Source organism: Trachypithecus francoisi, unplaced genomic scaffold, assembly GCF_009764315.1.
Source record: "Trachypithecus francoisi isolate TF-2019V2 unplaced genomic scaffold, Tfra_2.0 Lachesis_group5, whole genome shotgun sequence".
In the NCBI taxonomy this organism is placed as follows: domain Eukaryota; kingdom Metazoa; phylum Chordata; class Mammalia; order Primates; family Cercopithecidae; genus Trachypithecus; species Trachypithecus francoisi.
In genome coordinates this window covers 37,641,263-37,661,683 of record NW_022681470.1, presented here as the reverse complement: position 1 = coordinate 37,661,683, position 20,421 = coordinate 37,641,263, and the positions used below count along the sequence as shown (strand labels likewise).

The 20,421-nt window shown below is 54.5% G+C and overlaps 1 protein-coding gene across 3 annotated transcripts in view; it reads right to left on the bottom strand.

Annotated features, from left to right (window-relative positions):
- The window catches only part of KIAA1614 (KIAA1614 ortholog), a 38,379-nt gene extending 18,414 nt beyond the window's left edge, over positions 1–19,965 (bottom strand). For 2 of the 3 annotated variants that reach the window (XR_004433665.1, XM_033196375.1), the window contains exons 1-4: positions 19,573–19,748; positions 15,775–16,721; positions 14,960–15,023; positions 4,796–4,939 (exon numbers count right to left, since the gene is read on the bottom strand). Coding sequence is in view for 2 of the 3 variants with exons in the window: in XM_033196375.1 (XP_033052266.1) it covers positions 4,796–4,939; positions 14,960–15,023; positions 15,775–16,721; positions 19,573–19,622 (1,205 nt within the window). In the remaining variant the exon portion in view is untranslated. Of the gene's footprint in view, positions 1–4,795; positions 4,940–14,959; positions 15,024–15,774; positions 16,722–19,572 lie in introns of all 3 variants that reach the window. The other variant, XM_033196376.1, reaches the window with a different exon arrangement.
- Positions 19,966–20,421: the final 456 nt, after the last annotated feature.

The following is a 20,421-nucleotide window of genomic DNA, read 5'->3' as shown; positions in this document are numbered from 1 at the left end:
GCAGGCGCAGTGGCTCACGCCTGTGATCCTAGCACTTCGAAGGCCGAGGTGGGCGGATTGCCTGAGCTCAGGAGTTCAAGACCAGCCTGGGCAACACGATGAAACCCTGTCTCTACTAAAAATAGAAAAAATTAGCCGGGCGTGGTGATGCGTGCCTATAGTCCCAGCTACTTGGGAGGCTGAGGCATGAGAATTGCTTGAACCCAGGAGGCAGAGGTTGCAGTGAGCCAAGATCGTGCTGCTACACTCCATCGTGGGCAACAGAGCAAGACCCTGTCTCAAAACAAAACAAAACAAAACAAAACAAAAAAACACACAAACTCCTGCTAAGCAAGTAGATCTGCCTGCTTTGAGATTTCAGCAGATCCTGTGCTTAAAAAGGCTGCTCTGGGGAACACTGAAGAGGTGTTGGTCAGCCTATTTTCTGGAACTCACATTCAGCCATGGCTACTCATTCATCAGGCACAACAGCCGCTATGCTGAGGACCCACAATATGGACAGGGGCCCAGGACAATGTTGTGATTTCTTTTAAAATCAGAAGAAAATAAACTTTTGGGTCAAAGAAAACATTTTAATATAGAATGACATATTTACCTTTCAACCAGCATGGTCATTAAATATATATTTTTTAATGTTTTTGTATGGAGCAAGAGGCCCATGAAGGCAAAAGTGCCTAGGGCCCCCAAAAGTTACATTGCAGCCCTGCTTTCAGAGAGGGCTTTGTAGCCGAGATATGTAGGCTAGTGAGCAGGACACCTGCTGCTGAAGACGGTGCAGGATCTCACTACTCATCTCAATACGGCCGTGGGGAGGCCCCTCTGATATTAATAACTGTAGTGGTGATGATTTTCTGTTGGGGATTGTAAAGTGCTGGGACTCTGAGCCCCAGAGAGCCATGTGAGGATTCTGGGCCCTATCCGCACTTGTATCTAGGTCAGCTGTGGGGTCCCTGTTCATGTGGTGCTCACAGTCAGCTCTTCAGAAGCACGCTTCCCTCCCCATAACCCCAGAAAGGAAGACTCCATCCAGAGAAACAGCCTCACTCACCCCCACCCCAGAAACAGGAGGTTCCCTGCTGAGCAGATGCTTTACCCCCACTGCACAGAAAGGAGCCCTTCCCAGCCCGGCCGACCCAATGCAGGGAAAGGCCCACGGGGAGATTCTGCACACAGTTTCACACAACGACCCCTCCACAGGTCCCAAGAGCTAGTGCTCTGTCTGCTGGCAGGACGTGGGCTGTAATTTCTAGGGAGGAAAAGAGCCCAGCTTTAAAGGCAGTGCAGTCCTAATCTAACAAAGGAGCCCAGGTCCCATGAGCCACATTAGCGGTCTTAACTTTCACACACAGGATGGTGAGCAATCCTGGAATTCACTGCAGAGGCAGACATTTTTGTTCTAAAGAGAGAAATTAAGGAGCGCTTCATCACATAAGGTGCTTTCAACCCAATTATTCAAACGCAGAAGCCCCCACCAGCAGTGTCAGCAACAGTGCATAAAGGCAGGATGAGGATTTTGGAGACAAGTGCAGGACGAATGAGGCAGCTAAGCGGTGAGCAAATCCCATGCCTGCCAAGTTCTCAAGGTGATGCTCCACAGAGGCCCCGGCAGTCACTCCTCTAGGGGAGGATCCCACCACAGTTCTGGAGACATATGGCTTCACAGGGACCCCTTTCCAGAGTCCCTCTTTGCAGAGCATTGCTTCCCTAACCATACAATCAATGTGATGTACGCAAGCTCTGCAGTCTCAACACAGCCACTCTCTCTGACGCAGGGACAGTACCACTTACAGTGTTACCCTCCCAGCCCTGCCTCTTGCTGACATGTCCTGTCCTCCTGCCATCAGAAACACCAATCTAGGCATGTCTAGCCCCCATACGGCAAGGTCTTGTGCTTCCAGGAGCTGCTCCATTTCTGTATTAATTTATTTCCAGAAAAATGCAGCTGCTGCTACCTCTTCACCTCCTGGAATCCCTGTCTGTTCAGGCTTGCCCCAGCTGCCTGTAGCCAGACCTAGGGTAAAGAAGGCCCTCTGAGACAGCTCTGCCTGCCCCTCCTCTTCCATCACCTTTCACCAAGCGGCTCTTTAGAAGTGATGCATCTGGGCTAGGGATGGGGCCTCCTGCATCTAACTGAGGCCTGGGGCCTGTGTGCCATTGCCATGTTAACTCAGCATGGCCCTCCAGGGTGATCTGACGGAGTGTAACCTTTAGAAGCATCTGCAGCAAGCCATCTGGCGTTGATTTTTCAGCTATACCCTCTGAGGATTCGCCAGCGCTGCCAAGTCATAGTAATTCTTTTCTGGACACAGCAGCTGCTAAAGTGGGTCACCTTGCAATTCTATAGCATTTCTATGGCCTGGAGACAGCCTGCAAAAGGGAGCCTACTTTAAAGTTAGTGATTGGGGTTGTTCTGAGCTGTTAAAGTGATCTGAGGAAGAAGTGTCCAAGAGGACCTTTACACAATGCAATCTGTTTTGTAGATAGTCTTGACTATTTTGAGGCTATCCGACCTAACCTAAATGCCTCTACAAAGCAGAACAGGAGAGTTGCTTGGAAGTCTAAGGTTTCTCACCATATATGTGAAGAAGAAGAATAGTTAGGATGACCTGAAGAAGCCATGCCCATTCTTTTTTTTTTTTTTTTTTGAGATAGAGTCTCGCTCTGTCGCCCACACTAGAGTGCAGTGGCGTGATTTCGGCTCACTGCAACCTCCGCCTCCCAGGTTCAAGCGATTCTCCTGCTTCAGCCTCCCGAGTAGCTGGGACTACAGGAGCCCACCATCACGCTCAGCTAATTTTTTGTATTTTTAGTAGAGACGGGGTTTCACTGCGTCAGCCAGGATGATCTCAATCTCCTGACCTTGTGATCCACCCGCCTTGGCCTCCCAAAGTGGTGGGATTACAGGCGTGAGCCACTGCGCCCGGCCAACCATGCCCATTCCTAATGAGTACCCTCCATCTAGAGAGAGAGGCAAGGCCCAAAATGTGGAAATACAAGGGTAGTCTGTTTGGCACCCCTTGCCAGGATTTAGGGTCTTCTGAGCCTCTCTTCTAAGGGTCACAACGACCTCTGCTCATGAAGGAGTCATCTCAGTGATTCCATGAAGGTCCTTAGCCTTTAATGAGCAGTTTGGCACCCTCCATCAAAGAGCAGGTGGGCCAGTTCCACCAAGATCCCTGCTCCCTAAGAACGCCTGCTCCCTCCAGTGCCACGTGGTGATTCAAACAGGCAGATGCAGCATGTCCACCATGCCAATAAAGCCACAGACTTTGCTAGCTGCAGAAGTGGTCCTGCTTGGGCCTGGTCAGACTTGGTATAGCCTGGCAGCCTCCTCTCAGGCCCAGGTGCATGACTGGAAGACAGCTCTGTGTGGTGGTGAAGTAAGTGATTCTTCAAGGTGTACCATAGGCAGGAAGATGGGGATGCAGCGTGTTGCTCAGGAGGCAGTCATGTGTGTGATGTGCTGGTCTGAATGTCCTTAACCTTGTTTTCCTACCTCTTCACTCCTGACAAGCTCACCCTTACCATGGCTATAGCATTATGAAATCAGGGATAACGTCCAAATCTTCAGTTCTGATCTCTCCTCTTCTAAAAATCCTATATCCAACTGCCTGGTGGTCATTTCCAGTGGATGTTCTGGGAGCACCTCTCCCTCCAATGCTTGACCCTGCACGGAGGCCTCACCCCCACCAAACATGCAGACACCGAGTCAGAACCCTGGGCTCATTCCAGATTCTTCCCTTCTCACACCGCCTACACCCCTGCAACTAAATGAGAAGTCGTTAGAGCTCACAGTTTTTGCGTGGCGGGCGCTGTTCTAAACTTCACGTGTATTAGCTCATATCGCCCCACAGTGACCCTGTAAGACAGGCACTATTACAATTCCCATTTCGTGGGTGAGGAAACTGAGGCACAGAGACTTCCGCAGAGGCACCCAGCTAAGTGCCAGAACCAGAAGTCAAGCCCGTGTGGTCTGGCTGTAGGTGCTGCGCTCCTTTGTTGCCTCACTAAGCCTGCTTGCTTCTGGTGCTTGAGGTCTGTGTGAGGTCTCCAGACTCTCCTCTCTGTCCGGCTCAGCATGGCCATGGCAGCATCCTCCTCAGCGCACCAGTCTCCCAGATTCAAAACATCTCGGCAGCTAGAAAGGCATCACTGAAGTGTGATCATGCTGCCCTCCTCCAGCGGCTCCCAGATATTGCAGCAGACATCCAGTTGTCCAGCTGTTCTGCAGGCCTGGAGGCCTCCATGACCTGGCCCAAATGAGCCCTCCAGCCTTCACGCCACAGCCTGCACATCCTTACCCTCTAGCCTGGCTGAATTCCTGAGCACAGCACTTCTGCTCAGTTTCCATCCCCAGGACGCTTACCCTTGCCTCTCTCATCTACCCAGTGTGTATCTACACCTCAGCTGAGAAGTCACCTTCTCTCAAGAGCCTCACCTGTCCTTTCCAGGTGGAGTTAACAGTTTCCAGCTCACCACACACATTTTTCCTCTCTTACACCACAGTCCACAGAATTGAATATCTCTTTGCCTCTCTCCCTGGAGACTGTGACCTCCATCCCCCCGGGGATCCAGATCATGTTTCATTCATCTTTGTATCTCAGTGCCTGACTGCAGGCCCTCAGGAAAGGTGTGTTGACTGACTGAATGATCAAAGCAAGAGCCTTATATGGAAAACACATACACACACACACAAGGAGTGAGCAGCGGCATTTGGCTAGATCCTACTTCTTCCCACTGCTGACTCTTCCCTGCTATGGCCCTCCCAGGCTAGCCTGGCCCAGGTCCCACTCACCGGCTGCCCAAGGTAATGGTGGGCACGATGTCATGGCTGGCACGGAGGGGCCGGGTCCTGGCCTTCATGCGGGCATGCTGCAGCAGATGCGTGGCTTCCTCATGCCTGGGGCTCAGCACAGGCTCCGGCTTGGGACCAACAGTCCTGCAGGGTGGCACACAGGCCAGGGTGGAGGGGGAGGGATTAGAAGAAAATAATGCGGATTAGGAGGGCTTTAGCAGTGTTAAGCACTGGCTCTGCCAGGAAAAGCGCTGCATGTGCAGCCTTCCTCCTCTAGCACCCACGCACAGGGAACCCAGCCTGGGGGCCTGGGGCCTGGGGCTGGAAAATGGCCCTGCGTGGCTCTGGATGGGGGCTGGGGAGCTGGCCTGACCTTGGACATCTGCTCAGGCACTGGAGGCAGAGACCTCAAGAGGATCTAGAAAGGGTGGGAGAGTCTCCAGATTATTCTATTGTTCCTTCCCCAGGCAGACAGCAGGAGCTATCTGGGAGGAGGAGGGAGAAAGGGCTTGGGGTTGTTGGGCTGGGCCTGTGCCCAGACAGATGGTCTCTCCACGCATCACCTCTCTCTCCTTCTGTCTCTCTGCACCCACACACAGCACCACACTAGTTCCCCCTGCAGATGCAAAGAATCAGGGCTCTGTCCAGCATAGATTGGGCCCTTTGGGGGAATGGCATTTTTATAAATCCTGGTGTTTTCTTGCCTTAGTCCCAATCCAAAACCATCAGGCACCAGCTCAGGGCTCACAGGCTCACGGCTGAGAGACATTAAGCTGGACCCAAACCAAGTCAGCAAATGGCGTGATTTTCGTAATAATAAGGGTCCTCCACTAGCCCCCACCCCCTACCAGATGTGCTGCCTCCCTGGCCAGTCCAGAGTTGCAGAAAATGACAGCAGTCCTTTTTCAAAGCTGTCTCTCAGCCAGTGACACACAGCCCGCGCTGGGTTACAGCTATAACAGCAACCCACAATCTCCCACTGACAAGCCGTCGTTCTCCACGGAGCTTGCTCTCCGCAGCCAGGCCGGCCGAGGGCAGGTGTTCTCTCCACTTGACAGATGAGGGTGTCCAGAGCAGAGAGGAACACTGGCACATTGTTCAAGGTCGAACCTGAACTGCAAGCTGAGCAAAGAACACGATAGCCAGCCCACTGCCTCCAGCATCGTTCCGCACCCTCTGTCCCCTCCCCGCCTTGGGTCTCAGGGCAGGCAGAGGATGTTTGTGGCTGGGGGCAGACACGCTCTTCGGGGTAACTTCATCATCCCCACTGGCTGCCCCTGTCCTCACCGTCACATAGGCTGGGCTGTCCTCAACAGTGAGGGTCCACAGGGCTCCAGCAGGTCCTGATCTCAGACCTGTAGCCCCTCACCCCACCCTGTATTCCACATGAAAAAGGGGGCCTGGTCCTGACTAGGGGAAGGAACCAGGCGGTTTCCTTGGATGACGGAGATGTGAGTGGAAATGGCACAGCTCTGAGGCCTCCAAGGAAGGCTTCCCTAGACATCCCTGGACAAACTCTGGGCAGACTATGATTTCTTTTCTTGTTTCCTTTTCTTTTTCTTCTCACTATTTGCATCAAACCCTGCTTTGAGGCCGCTGGGGAGCAGGAGGAGACTGCTAGAAGAAAGACACCATCTGTGCCTATGAACCCTGGCAGGGCCCAGGCATGGCTTTGGAACAAGGAAGGCTTTACTGGAGTGATGTGAAAGCGAATCTCCAGGCCCGCTGCCCCATGAAGCCTCCTTTGGCAGGAGAGGCCTCCCTCTGCACAGCTTCCCGAGCAGACAGCTCCTCCAAGGTGGCTGAGAGCAGCTGTGCTCCCTGGGGCTCTTGCTCCAACAGCAGAGATAATGAGGTTACCAGCCCGGAGAGGCGCCCCTGCAGCCGTGGGCCTCTGGCTGCCTGCCCGCACACTCGGAGCCTTCCGGTGACAGCTGTGGTTCCACGGCTGTCGGAGGGCATTTGTCACAAGACTTGGTGGGCAGGCAGGAGGGCGCCCAGGCAGCTGGCCAGATGCTGCCAGGCTCAGCCTTGCCCCCAGGTTTTTAAGCCATTTTCCAGCTTTGCTATTTCCTTTCTGCTCCCTCCTCTTGGAGCTGTTACTTTTTTTTTTTTTTTCTCATCAGTTGTCTTGCTTCAGTTCCTGGCAGACAAGCTGGTTCTCCACTGATTAGAAAAGCAGGGCTTTTTAGGCGCCTGGAGGCATCCATGCAGTACCACACTGAGCACAGAGGAGTGGCAGTCACCTTCACAGACTGCAGCCAAGGCCAGTGTGCACCCTGGGGAAGCGAGGGCCTGACCAGCCCTGTGGAGGGAAGGTGGTCTTTCTCGGAGGCAGGGAGTAAGCAGGAGAAATGGGGTGGGTGCTGAGTCTGTCCCGTCTCACTGCCCACCTTCCAGCTCCCACAGTTGCTCTGGAAAATTCCTAGAAGGGTTGAGGTGGTCAGTGCCATGGCCAGGCAAAGGCAATTCCCACCTACAAACAGACGGCTTTTTGCCACTCTCTTGAAAGCCTGCGCTTCTGGAGCTCATTAGCTCAGAGGGTGGAGCATAGGAATAAAGTGGCTGAGTGCTTTTCCTCCCTGGGCCTCAGTTTCCCCAGCTGCAAGCAGTGGGGGCTGGAGAGGGGAGAGGACTCACAGTGCCACCCTGTGAGCCCAGATCTTTAGTCTGATATGCCATAAGGTGGGGTATGGGATTTCGAGGTTCCCCCCTTGGGGGAGGTCCCACAACAGATGTTTGGCCCCCACCGAGTGGCAGAGCCTGTAAAGAGCTCACTGTTGAGGGAAACTAGAGTTCCACTAGCGTATGCTGGCCCTTCCCCCACCCCTCCAGTCACCTGTGTCCTCCACTGGTTCACAAGGACAAAGAGCAGCATGTGGTTCCCTCCTGCTCCGGGTACTCCCGTCTCGGCCAGTTTCCTGGTGGAGGGACAGGCTTAGCTATGGCTTTGCTCTCCCTCCAGCCAGCTGGGGCAGAACCACCATTGCTCTCCTAGCCAAAGAGGTCAAGGGGACAGAGTGGCCTTCCTCTGCAGCCATCGTAATCCTGGATTAAAATAATAAGCTCAGCGAGTCTGTGTTTAACTCTTTCAGGTACATGGATGGGGAAATCATTGGGAATATACAGGGATCTGCCGCTTCCCAGATTCCAGGATGCACCTAGTAGAGGAAGAATAGGGAGCGTACAGAACATAGAGAAACTTTTCTGCTTGGCATTTGTTCCACGTTTGCATATTTGAAAGCTTTCTGATGACCATGGATAGCGCTCTCCTACTGTGATTCTGTGTGCAATTTTCTGAATGAGGGGAAGTGGAAAAGGTGCACCTGGAACTGGTTCTGGGTCATGTGCTCCATGAGGGCAGGGACCTAGCCTCAGACTGTCAGCTTGGTTGCACCAGTCCCTTCTTCCCAGGTCTGCAGGACATGGACAGGACACAGCCTAGAGTGGTGGGGAAGTGTGTGGCTTGGGGGCAGCCTGCCTGGGGTTCTACCCTGGACAGTCACTTCCTGGCTGTGTCACCCTGGCAGGTTACTTAGGAGTTCAGCCTCAGTTTCCCTATCTGCTAAATAAGGGCCCGGTTGTTAAGATAAGTGAGAGTGGCTCCTTTAAAAGATGAGCACAGAGCTGGGCTCTTGGTAAGAGTCTGTAAATGTTAACATTTATTATCATTATTTTATCATTGGCACCATTGTTTTGTGAAATTACTCTCACCCCCTTACTAAGCAAAGGATGGAATCCCCGAACATGTACTAAAGTCACCTGCAAAGAGATCACCTTGTCATCAGCAAGAAGGCATGTTTGAAGTGACAAACACCATCTTGTAGCTGGAGGGGGCCTGGTGGCTTTGCTCCGGACTTTGAAAAGCCTTTGACAGGGCTCCATAGAAAAAGGTGGCTTCCATAGGATAGTAAACAGGAGGTGGCCAGTTGGTCATGGAGGAAAGCTGACTCCCAGACAGTCAATAGGCCCTCCTGTCAATGGAGAAGGAGGAGTGGGAGTCCTTAGGAATGGCAGCTGGGAGAACCCACCTCCTTCAACACCTTCGAAAGGATCTGCATGGAGGCCTGCGATGTGCACCTAAGACACCGACTTCTGAGGACAGCAGACTCACCCTGTTCCTGCCTTCCAGAAGATGAACAGATTCCCTGCTGAGCCCCAGAAGGAGGCTTCAGGCTGCCCCTCTGGTGAGAACCTCCTGGTCTCAGGTGTGGGACCTGGATGGCCACAGAGGAGGTGGGTGTCTGAGATGCCCTCAGATGGGGGACCAGTGGCCTGTTCAACTCTGGTGGGCAGAGGAGAGGGTTTCCTTTCCTAGAATTTCAGATGAGCTCCCACAAGATGAATGGCCTTGGGTAAATGGACTTTCTTGAGCTCCTTGATTGGTAAAGATTGGGACCATCATGAGATTTTTCATGTGTGGCGTGTATGTGGGCGTGGCAAGGACGCAGCATGGGACAGGGTATCTGGAGGCTCCAGGTGGCACTGGGTTTGTGGTAGGGCTTCCTTCTCCACCCAGGGTCGGACACTGGGAGAGTGTTAAGTATCCGAAAACACTGTTGAGTGGTTACATTTAATTTTTTCTTTTGCTTTAGTCTCGGTGGGCCTGGGAGTGGTAAAGGGGCTTTCCTTTGTGCGTGTATATCAGGGGGGTGGGATGGGAGCTGGGGGTGGTAAGGACAGGCAGGGGCTCAGCCGTTCTTGGTTACACCCATGCCCTGGGGTGTTCTCAGGCACCTCTATAGCCCTGGGCATGCTGGGGTGGTGCCAGAGTGTCTCTTCTCCTGCACTCATGGACTCCCCATGCCTCCTTGCTGAGCCCTCACTCATACTCTGTACTACGTGCCTCTGTCAGACATTTCTGAGAGTCTTTTCCCTGCACACACTTGCAGGCACTGGGGCCCGGAGACAACAACAGCACAGTTCTTGCCCCAGGAGCTCAGGGAGGAGATACACCAGTGCCAGCTATGGCTGCAGCTGGTGCAGGGCACAGTGAGAGCAAAAGTGACCAGTTCCATGTGAAATTGTACTGGATCACACCCAGTGGCCAGCTTGCAGGGGAGCTTTGTGCTTCTGTGATCTAATAAATATGGATTTGATCCCTGCTCCTGGCGCCTGGCACACAGCTCCTAAATCCTTGGAATCTCAGGAATGATCAGAGTGTCTTTTGTATGGTAATGAGACGGCTGGTGGCTGAGCGTCCCTAGATAGCTTCGGGATGTGGGCTGGTCACCAGAAAGACCAATCATTTTGAGGGTTGGAACATTCAGCCCCACCCCCTAACCTCTGGCAGGGGAGAGGGGCTGAAGTTTGAGCTGACTCCCAGTGGCCAATGATGTAATCAATCATGCCTACATAATGAGGCCTCCACAAACACCCAAAGGACTGGCAGGAGAGCTTCGGGACAGCTGAGCTTGTGAAGGTTTCTAGCGGGTGGTGTCCCATCTCCCGTACCTTGCCCCATGTCTCTCCTCACATGGCTGTTCGTGTCTTTTGTAACATTCTTCATAAGAAATAGGTAAATGCAAGTCAAGTGTTTCCCTGCATTCTGTGAGTCGTCCTATAAAATTAAACCCAAGGAAGGCACAGTGGGAACCCCGATTTATAGCTAGTTGGTCTGAAATGCAGGTCACAACCTGGGACTTGCGATTGGCATCAGCAGTGGGCGCAGTCCTGTGGAACTGAGCCCTCAACCTGTGGGGCCTGATCCTATCTGCAGGCAGACAGCGTCGGAACTGAGTGGAATCAGAGGGCAGCCAGCTGGGTCGGCCAGAGCGTTGCTTGGCCTGCGGGAAACACCTGCACACACTCTGGCGGCTCGAGGCGAAGCGCCCTGCGCTGTGTTGAGTGTGTGAAAAGTAGGAAAAACATTTTGTTTTTTCCCATCTCAGTTTCCAAAAATGCTAATTAACACAGGCCAAGCCCCTGAAATTCTTTAGAGCCACCTGTCTTTAACTTAGAGTCTAGAAACTGCTTCAGGGGAGGGAGTTTTGACCCCCCAGGAATCCCAGTAGGGGCCTGAAGATAGGGACCCGCCCTCCCCTCTCCCTCCCCCTCCCCCACCCCCCACGGCGTGTGAAGTGTTTTGGTCCAACGACCACTCACAGGGTTCCCTGAAGGGTGTGTACACCAGGCACTGGGCTTATGGATCCTCACAGGGGCACGACTCCACCACAGGGATGAGGGGAAAATAACCTAGGATGTTCCCTGCGCTTCCCTCATCACTAGGGCACACATAAAACAAAACCGACACCTCTGCTCCCTTCTCCCCACAGCGACAAGTAACTAAAGGCCCTGCAGACACACTCAGGACCTGGGGCCTCCTAAATCACACGCACACACAGAAGGTTCTGATTTGCGTGACCTGGGCCACGCAGCAGCACCTCCTCCATGGAGATGGCTGAGGAGGCCAAGGGCCTAGGGTCGGCCACCCTGGCGCGGGCTCCTGAGCCTCCGAAGTGGATTTGGTGCAGGGTTGGGAGCCAACATTGCCCTGATTGCTGTGCTCCTCCCTGTCACACCCTTTCACTTGCACTGGGTTACTGGGATCCTAAGGTAATCTTCGATCCCAGTATGTCTCTCAGAGGCTCAAGGAAGGGAAGGGGTCAGAGCTGGTACAGAGACAGCGAGAGCGCGGCGCCCCCCATTTCAATGTCCTCCCACTTCTCTCTTATGAGTCCTTCCAGGCACAGATCCCCTTTGCCCTCTGTGAGGCCCAACCTCTCACCTCATCCTCTCTCCCAAAATCCAAACCCCATTTCCTGAATCATCCTAATAGTGACCTAGGGGAAAAATAAGCCTATCCCATGGAGTCCATCACCTGCCCTTCTTTGCCCACACCTGAGAACAGAGCAGGCTGGGAGGGGAAGGAGACCCCCAGATCCCTAGCCCAAGGGGTGGCCTGTGGGAGCAGGGACAGGGCGGCTTGTGGCAGTGCCGCACAATGGTGAGAGCGCAGCCCTTGGGGCCAGCAGCCCTGAGTGCGAATCCTAGCTCCAATACTTGGCAGCGAGAGGATCCTGGGCAAGTCACTTAACTGCCCCCAGAGAGGTCTCTCTGTCAGTGAAACAGGAACAATAAATACAATTTGTTATTAGGATACAATGGGAAAGAAGGAACAGCACTTAGCATAGCTCTTGCCACATAAGAGCTCAAAAATGGCAGCTACTGGCATGGACTTTTGCCTGCCACTAGGAGGCTCCAGTCCTCCGCAACTGAGCCTTCTTTTGCCCTTCGTTAGAGGGGGACAACCTTGGGGTTGGGGGCCGGGGGTCTCCTCCGCATCTGACCCTTAGCCTCTAAGGTCCTGAGTCCTTGCCTCCCAGGCTGACTCCTGGTGACTGCCCCTCACAAGCCAGGCCAGCCCCAGCCTGCCCCCTGTGTTGAGCTCTGCTGTCACCATCACATCATGAGCTCCTTGTCCCATTGCCTGCAGAGCAGTCACCATTACGGACACCATCAGACGCATGCTGGGTTAACTTGGTTGTAATGGTTATTTGATTGCAACACTTGACTGAATGTGAAGCAGGACCTCAAACCCTCAGAAGATCCAAGGGGCTCATGACCTCATGAGTGAGGTCCTGTGCTTTCCTCCTGCCAGAGCATGTCCTGACTGATGTCCTGAGTCCCCCTTCGGGGCGGCCATCAGATGGTCTGCCACAGCCTCAGCATTCTCTGCCCAAGGTCCTAAGCCCCTTAGAACAGACAGTAAGCCCCAGAACCCTGGCCTCGAGTGGCACTCCCGGGGCATAGAGCTGAGGGAAGCTTGCCTTACTCCAGAGGTCTCTTGGGAAGTTCATTGATACAGAAGTAACATCAATCACTCCATCCTGCTCCGGGGAGAGAGGGAGCCCTGCATGGTCTTGGGGACCACCTTTAATGTCTGCCCAGGAGACTCTGGGATGGAGCCAGGCAGGGAACCCTATCTGAGGGGCTTCAAGACATGGCCTTCAGCCTGGGCATCTACTCAGCAGGGACGTCACTGCAGAGCACCAAGTGAGGCCGGCAGGTACTCGGAATGACCCTCAAACAATCTGTGTTTCCCCACAACACTCTGTGCCCTGATTGCTGGGCACTCTAAGGGAACATTTGGTTAACAGTCTTTGAACAGGGTCCTAAAACTCGCTAAGAGACCTTTTCTCTCTCTCCACACACACAGGCACACACCAGACAGTATACAGGTGCGCACACCCTGCCTGAACTCGGAAATGCAGCCCATGGCTGCTAGGGGCCTGGCAGGTTAAACAACAGCCCAGAGACCCCACTCCTGAGGATTCTACACAAATAGCATCTCCTCACAGCACTAAGGGAAAGTCCCTCCTTACCCCACGGTTGAGGTCTCCTCCTTGAAAATGAGTGGGCCTTATTCCTTAGTACGCAACAGGCTGTCAGGAGCTTTGGCTTCTCCTTTCAGCAGTGACCACTGAGCAGAATCCCCAGTGGCTGCATCTTCCCACTGGGCCCTTCCCTCATCTAGGGAGGAAGTGTGCAGGGGGTGGGAGCAGCTGCAGGCAGAGGCAGCACCACCTCTGCAGCAGAGGGCATCTGCCCCAGCCTCTCCTCCAGGGCTCCACACAGAAAGAGGGAAAAAGACAGAAGGCGACTTGAACAGGGGCAGACAGGGGAGCAGAGCCGGCTGAGGCCCACAGGCCTTTCTGCAGTCATGCTCCTCAACACTGTGGCAGGGCCAGCTGGGGACCAGAGGAGGGCCTAGAAACAGCAGCCAGGGAGGTGGGGGAAGAGATACCTGGCGGAAGGAGAGGCAACTGTGATTCCAAATCATACAGAGCAAGGGACAGAGGAGCCAGACATCCGCCTCTCCATTAGACCCTTAGGCAAGCAGAAGCCCAATCACATGAACCTGGGCTGCCCTTACTTGGTGAAGGCAGGTGAGGGGGTAGGGGACTGCGATGGACTCAATGTTTGTGTCTCCCCAAGATTCCTATGTTGAAACCATATCCCCAGTGTGAGGGTGTTGGGAGGTGGGGCTTTAGGAGGTGAGTAGGTCATGGGGCACGGCCCTCATGAATGGGATTAGTGCCCTTCTAAGAGGCCCCAGAGGGCTGCCTTGCCCTTTCCTCCACCCGAGGGCACAGCAAGACGGCACCATCTATGAATCAACCAAAGGCAGCCCTCACCAGACACTGAATCTGCTTGTGCCTTGATCCTGGACCTCACAGCCTCCAGAACTGTGAGCAATAAGTTTCTGTTGTTAGTAAGCCACCCAGCCTATATAGGCTTTTTGTTATAGCAGCCCAAATAGACTAAGACAGAGGTCTGTCCACACTTTCTAGAGGGCGGTTCTAACCGAGTGGGATTTGTGCAGGAGCTGCCTTACACCAGTGCAGCAACCGTGTCGACCTCTGCCCTCTGCAGAAACCACAAGACCTCACGGAGGCTGACATCACCAGACAGCTGGGGAAACGAGAGCTCCAGGACCTCTCAGCCTTGTGGACCAGGACCCTGGCAAAGACTGAGGCTGGGTTCAACCTCTGTGCAGGCGCCAGCTGCAGTCAGGCCTGCAGATGGCCCCACTCCCACCTTGAGTGTACTCTTCTCACCCTGCCTGGCTCAGGACATTGCCCATGAAGGACAGGCAGCCCCATTTTCCCCGCTACACCTCGGTGGGTCCAGCTTCCCCAAAATATTTGGTGGAGGGGCTGGAGCGAAGGCCGTGGGATAGCATGGTGAGGTAGGAGGTGAAATCTTTGACATGATCCCAGCACAACCCCTTGACTGGGAATGGAATTGGGGTAAGGCTTTGTACACTTTCCCCAAGGATTTTCACACCCATGATCTCACCTCGGCCTCACAATGGTCCTGTGAAGTGAACCAGACAGATGCTATTTCCCCAACTTTAAAGATAAAGAAAGAGGCCTGGGCAAGGGAAATGGCTCCATGGACATGGAGCAGGGAGTTAGCAATGCGCTTTGTTCCCTGGTGGTTTTGCTTAAGTAGCAGGGAGGCACCAGCCTGGGGGATATGGCGGTGGGGGTTACTGGCAATTTCTACAGGGTCTCAGGGATGATGATGTCCACTGGTCTGCTGGTGCAGGAGTCTGCCTGCCCTCTCATTTTGGGAGGTCTCCTACTGTCCTGATGCTGAGTAAACAGAGGGACCATGGTGAGGAGGGAGGCAGAGAAAATGTGGGCTCTGAGCTCTTACCTGTTCTGGTTGGAGTCCTGCAAGGAGGTGCCCAAGGCCCAGTCCACATCCCCCACTGGTCGCTCTAGGATCCAGAACAGAAGTAGAGATCAGGACAGAGCCAGAAACAGGGCTCTCAGCTGCCACTTAGTGAACACTGAGGAGAAGGGTTTCTCCAGAAGCAACTTACTCCCCAGATAAATCCAACACCTTGCCTGAAAATTGGAGGCCGAGCCTGTCACGATGACTGCTGTGGACACAGCCATATGCTGAGAGGACCACATGCCTGGGCTCAGGCATGCGGTGATGAATGAACTTGTGAGATTTTGGAATGAGAAGGCAGGAGGGGAAAGAGGCTGTCCTCTCAGGTCTGGACACTTGTACATCCCATTGGTGCTACTGTCTGAGCTCAGCCCAGCTGCTAGAACGCCCAGCCTCCTTTTAGGAAGGGGTTCCTGTCTGTTTGCCCCACCAGAGGGCCCTCACTAAGGGTGAGGGCATGTCACTGGAGGGAGAGGCAAAAAGCCACTCTGGAAAGGAATCCAAGCCGCAAGGAAGACATCACAGTGGCCTCTAACCCCAAGCACACAGGGTGGCCTCCCATTGGTCTGCAGGGTCATGGGGGGCTTCAGCAGATAGGCTGCCTGTGAGGCCGCAAAGAATCTATGTCAGAGCCAAGAATAAGAGGCCATCCTGATGATTCTGGGGACAGGAAGTTGTCAGGCTCTCCCTCCTTTCCTGCCCCATTCCCTCTGTGGAACCCCCTCCTCCCCTTTTCCTCCCTCTGGATTCCCTCCTGCTCCCTCCACCACCTGAACCTACATAGTGAGCTTCACCTGGTGCAGCTGTGTCCCAGGATGGAGTCCGGGTGGGGGTTCCCACCTTGCGGGGGCTCTGCCCAGAAACACTGAGCATCTCCTGCAGCAACAGGCGGTTTCTCTCCACCCGATCAGACAGGGACAAGGCACTGCTCCCAGTGCCCAGAGCCTCCAGGTCTCCAGCTCTCCAGCGCTCGCCCAGCAGGGCTGTCCTGGGGACAAATTCCTCCTCAGAGGTCAGGGATGTGCTATCCAGATCTGCATCTGTGACCACACCATCTGGAAAAGGGTAGGACCTTCCTGTCCTCGGGCTGGGAATGTGGATGATTTTGTTACAAGGACCAGGATCCCCAGGCCGTCCAGGACTAACTCCATGGATGGGGCTCTCTTGCAAAGAGCTGGGCCCCAGCAGCGGACCTCTCTCATGGTCAGGCAGCGTCCATTCGGCTTCTGGAGGCCACGGGCTCCCCCTGTTGCAGTACTCAAGCCCAGGGGCAGGCGGCCTGGGAGGCCCGGGGCCCCCATCCCTGGTGGGTTCCTCCTCATTGACGCTGCCGTCCAGCTGCCCATCAGGCAGGTTTTGGGTATGAGGAGCCATCACAGTACCTGGCAGGAAAGACCCCTCCGATGAAGTCCCGGCTCCCCCTGCCTTGCCTCGTCTGCATTTGGGTTTCTTGGGGGATGACCACTCATGGGAAGCAGAGCAAGGACTCACTCCCTGTTTGGCTGCTGTCATCTTCTCCTTCAAAGCCCTCACCTTGGATTCCAGCACAGAGGGGCCTTGGAGCTGTACCCCCCATACTCTGGGAGGCCGGGGGGCCATCGGGCTGGATGTTCTGTTTTCCTGAGGGCAAGGCCAGGGTCTTGGGGGGTGTCCGTTATCCATTTGCGGCTCAAGATCACTCCACTCCACAGCTGAGGTCCCCTCCATGGGGCTGGCTCTTCCACTCCCTGTCTTGGGCCCTCTGGAGGGGAAAACAGACAGAGCTCCTGAGACCCAGCACAGAACAAACCCCCACAACCTCCCGGGGCCCCAAAGTGTCTTGGTGTTGAGTCCTGTCCAGATGAAAGTAACTTGGAGACAGAGCAGGGCATGCCCTCTAGATCAGTGGTCCCCAACCTTTTTGGCACCAGAGGGACTGTTTTCAGGGAAGACAGTTTTTCCACGTATCGGGGGCAGGATGGAGTGGAATGGTTTTGAAATGAAACTGTTCCACCTCACATCATGAGGCATTAGATTCTCATAAGGAGCTTGCACCCTAGCCCCTCACATGCGCAGTTCACAGTAACATTTGTGCTCCTATGAAAATCTAATGCCGCCGCTGATCTGACAGGAGGCAGAACTCAGGTGGTAATGCACACTTGCTCGCTGCCACTCACTTCCTGCTGTGTGGCCTGGTTCCTAATAGGCTGCGGACTGCTATGGTCTGTGGACCACTATTGGTTCATGGCCCAGGGATTGGGGACACCTGCTATAGATAATGTGAAAGTGCTTTTTTAAAAATGCAAATCATTGAAGAGTGCAAATAAGTTATTGTTGAATTTTCTCTTCCAAGTCTGAGTAGTGTTCTAGTTTTTCTATCCCGATTTTACAGATGGGCAAAATGAAGCTTCAGAGGACAACTAATCCTATGCCAAATGTGTACCACAGTGAAAACCAGGGTGATTTCCCAATCCCTGGCCTCTTGCTTTCCTGAAAGGTAGTTTCAGTGGAGGATGCCCGCATCTGCTAACAGGCAACATGCTCTTCCCTCTCCAAGGGGAGCCAATGAGGATGATGGACATCAGGAAGACACCAAGCAGGATCTGACCTCCGGTAGAAGGTGCTGCATCCAACCTCACCCCTGACCCTTGATGCCCAAGCCACAGGACCACAGTATGGGGTTGAGCTCAAAGGGAGACCTTGACCAGTCAGGAACGCTGATCAGGCATCTGCTCTATGCCAGGCGGGACTGCAAGTGCTTTCAAACACACTCCCCCCAGTAATCCTGTCCCTAACAGAATGGCATTATTGACCAGGCATGGTGGCTCACGCCTGTAGTCCCAACACTTTGGGAGGCTGAGGTGGGTGTGTCACCTGAGGTCAGGAGTTCGAGACCAGCCTGGCCAACATGATGAAACCTCACCTCTATTAAAAATACAAAAAATTTGCCAGGCACGGTGGCTCACACCTGCAATCCCAGCACTTTGGGAGGCCGAGGCAGGTGGATCACGAGGCCAGGAGTGCTTCGGGCCTGTAGTCCCAGCTACTCGGGAGGCGGAGGCAGGGTAATTGCTTGAACTCGGGAGGAGAGGTTGCAGTTAGCCAAGATTGCGCCACTGCACTCCAGCCTGGGCAATAGAGAGAGACTCTGTCTCAAATAAATAAATAAATAAATAAAAATAAGTAAAAAATACAAAAAATTAGCTGGGTGTGGTGGCAGGCACCTGTAGTCCCAGCTACTTGGGAGGCAGAGGCAGGAGAATCACTTGAATCCAGGAGGCGGAGGTTACAGTGAGCCGAGATCCCGCCACTGCACTCCAGCCTGGGCGATAGAGCAAGACTCTGTCTCAAAAAAAAGGGCTTTGTTATATACTTCTACAGATGGAGAAATTGAGGCACAGATTACAACACAGAGGTGCTAAGGGGAGGCCCAGTTTGGAATCCAAAGCTTCTCATTCCAAGCCCAGGCCTTTTCCAAAACATGTAGTGATCACTTAACCCTATTCCCCTTATTCCATAAATGAGAATGTTCCATCCCCAGAGGCTGGGTGGCTTGCCAGCGCTGCACAGATCCTTAGCAGCATGTCTGATGTTTACCCCTTCACAAGGAATGAAGGTGAGCAGGGGTTTGACTCAGGGTGTTGCACGCATGTCTACGTGCCACAGCATTTTAATGTTGATTCTACCTTCTGAGAAAAATGCAGCTTTAATATCATACATCTAGATGTGCCCCACTTGAAGTAAACTTTGCGCATAAAAATCCGTATGTGCTTCAAATATAAACTTCAAATTAGGAGTTATCCACTTCATAACACTGACCAAGGATTCACCACAAAATTCTCTTAAATGGCAAGTCCCTCTGTAGTCATTTATTACAATTCAATTTATACACAAGCTTTCAGGAATGCACACCTTTTATAAAGCAAAATACACGTATAATGCGAAATGTCACATCAGTTTTAAGCCAGTAAAGTTTAAGGATTATCTTTAGGAAGACAGAAATAATTTGTTCTCTGAGTTAATCTAGAATGCAGCAAGTTTCTCTTTGCATCTCCTTCTTCTCTTCTAAAGTCCAATCCAGAAAACAGGGGATTAGAATGTAACATGAGCAATTTGTGTAAAGTTAAAAGAACTTTTTGTTTTTGGGGAGGCTGAAGCCAGAGGAGGCCGGGCTTGAGCCCGGGAGGTAGAGGTTGCAGTGAGCCAAGATCACACCACTGCACTCCAGCCTGGGCGACAGAGCAAGACCCTGGCTCCAAAACATTAAAGTAAGAATTGTTAATGGGCAAACTGTGGAACAGCACGCCAGAGACCTTAGAGAATGAGACCCTCCCACTGGAGTCCCCTGGGCATGGGCTTTCGGGAAGATCGGTCAGCTCGGAGCCGCCTGGTTCCATGGCCCAGCACTGTGATGTATTTCCTCTAACTCAGAGGGGCCAAACGAAGATGGACGTGAAGGGCGGGCCTCCCCACGACCCTTCCAGCTCTGAGCTTGTAGGAGGCCTGCCTCCCAGTGTCCGGGGCAACCTGGGCTCCCCGCTCCGCCGCCCCGCGGGTCCGCCACCCCCGCCCGGCCGGCCTGGCCGGCCCGGCGTTGCCTCCTCTGTACTCACTGGGGACTGCTGCCCGCGGGTTTGGCCGCTGCCGCCTCTGTCCCCTCCATCCCTTGGAGAGGCCAGGCCCCCTCCAGCCCCTTCTCCTTCCCAGGCCAGCTGCTGGGTTCGGGGAGGGACTTCCAGCCCCGAATCCGGGGCCGAAGTGCGGCCCGCAGGCCTCACCCCTCGGGGCGCGGCCGACCGGGGGTCCGGGACGGCGCCGAGGCCGGGCCAGCTCCCGGCTCTGCGGGCAGCCCCTGGTCCCCGGGTGGGTCCGGCCGGTGCAGCGCCCCGCGGGCCGCACTCCCTCCCGGCGAGAGGAGGGGAATTGGGGTCGGGCAGGGAAGGCGCTGGCAGAGAAGGAAGTGGCATCGGCTGTCCGTTTCGCGGCTTTGCCGTAGAAGGGAGAGCGGCCAAGCCCGCGCCTTCCCGGCCCTCGGCGGGCAGAGGGAGCGGAGCGCGGAGAGGAGGGGCCGCGGGAGGAGCTGGAGGAGCCGGGCCTCGGCCTCCCACCCCGCCCGGAGCCCAGCGGGGCCGCCTCTCCCGCGCCGCGGCCCAGGGAGCGAGTGCCCCCGGCCGTCAGAGGCGCAGGAGGGAAGTCCCGGGCGGCCCCGAGCTTGGGGACGACGGGGCGGTCGCCAGCCTCGCAGGGCGGTGGCCCCTTCCCCGCGGGAAAGCAGGCGCGAGAGCGGAGGCGCGCGTGGCACACGGAGGACGGGGAGCGCGGGCAGGAGCTGGGGGCGCACCACGTTCTCGCCGGGCTCCGCGCGCCGCTGGTAACCCTACACCCAGGGCTCGCCTTTCGGGGTGGAAGCTGAGGAATGCCTTTTGTGTGGACAAGTTTTCCGGAGGAGCCGGCCGCCCTCT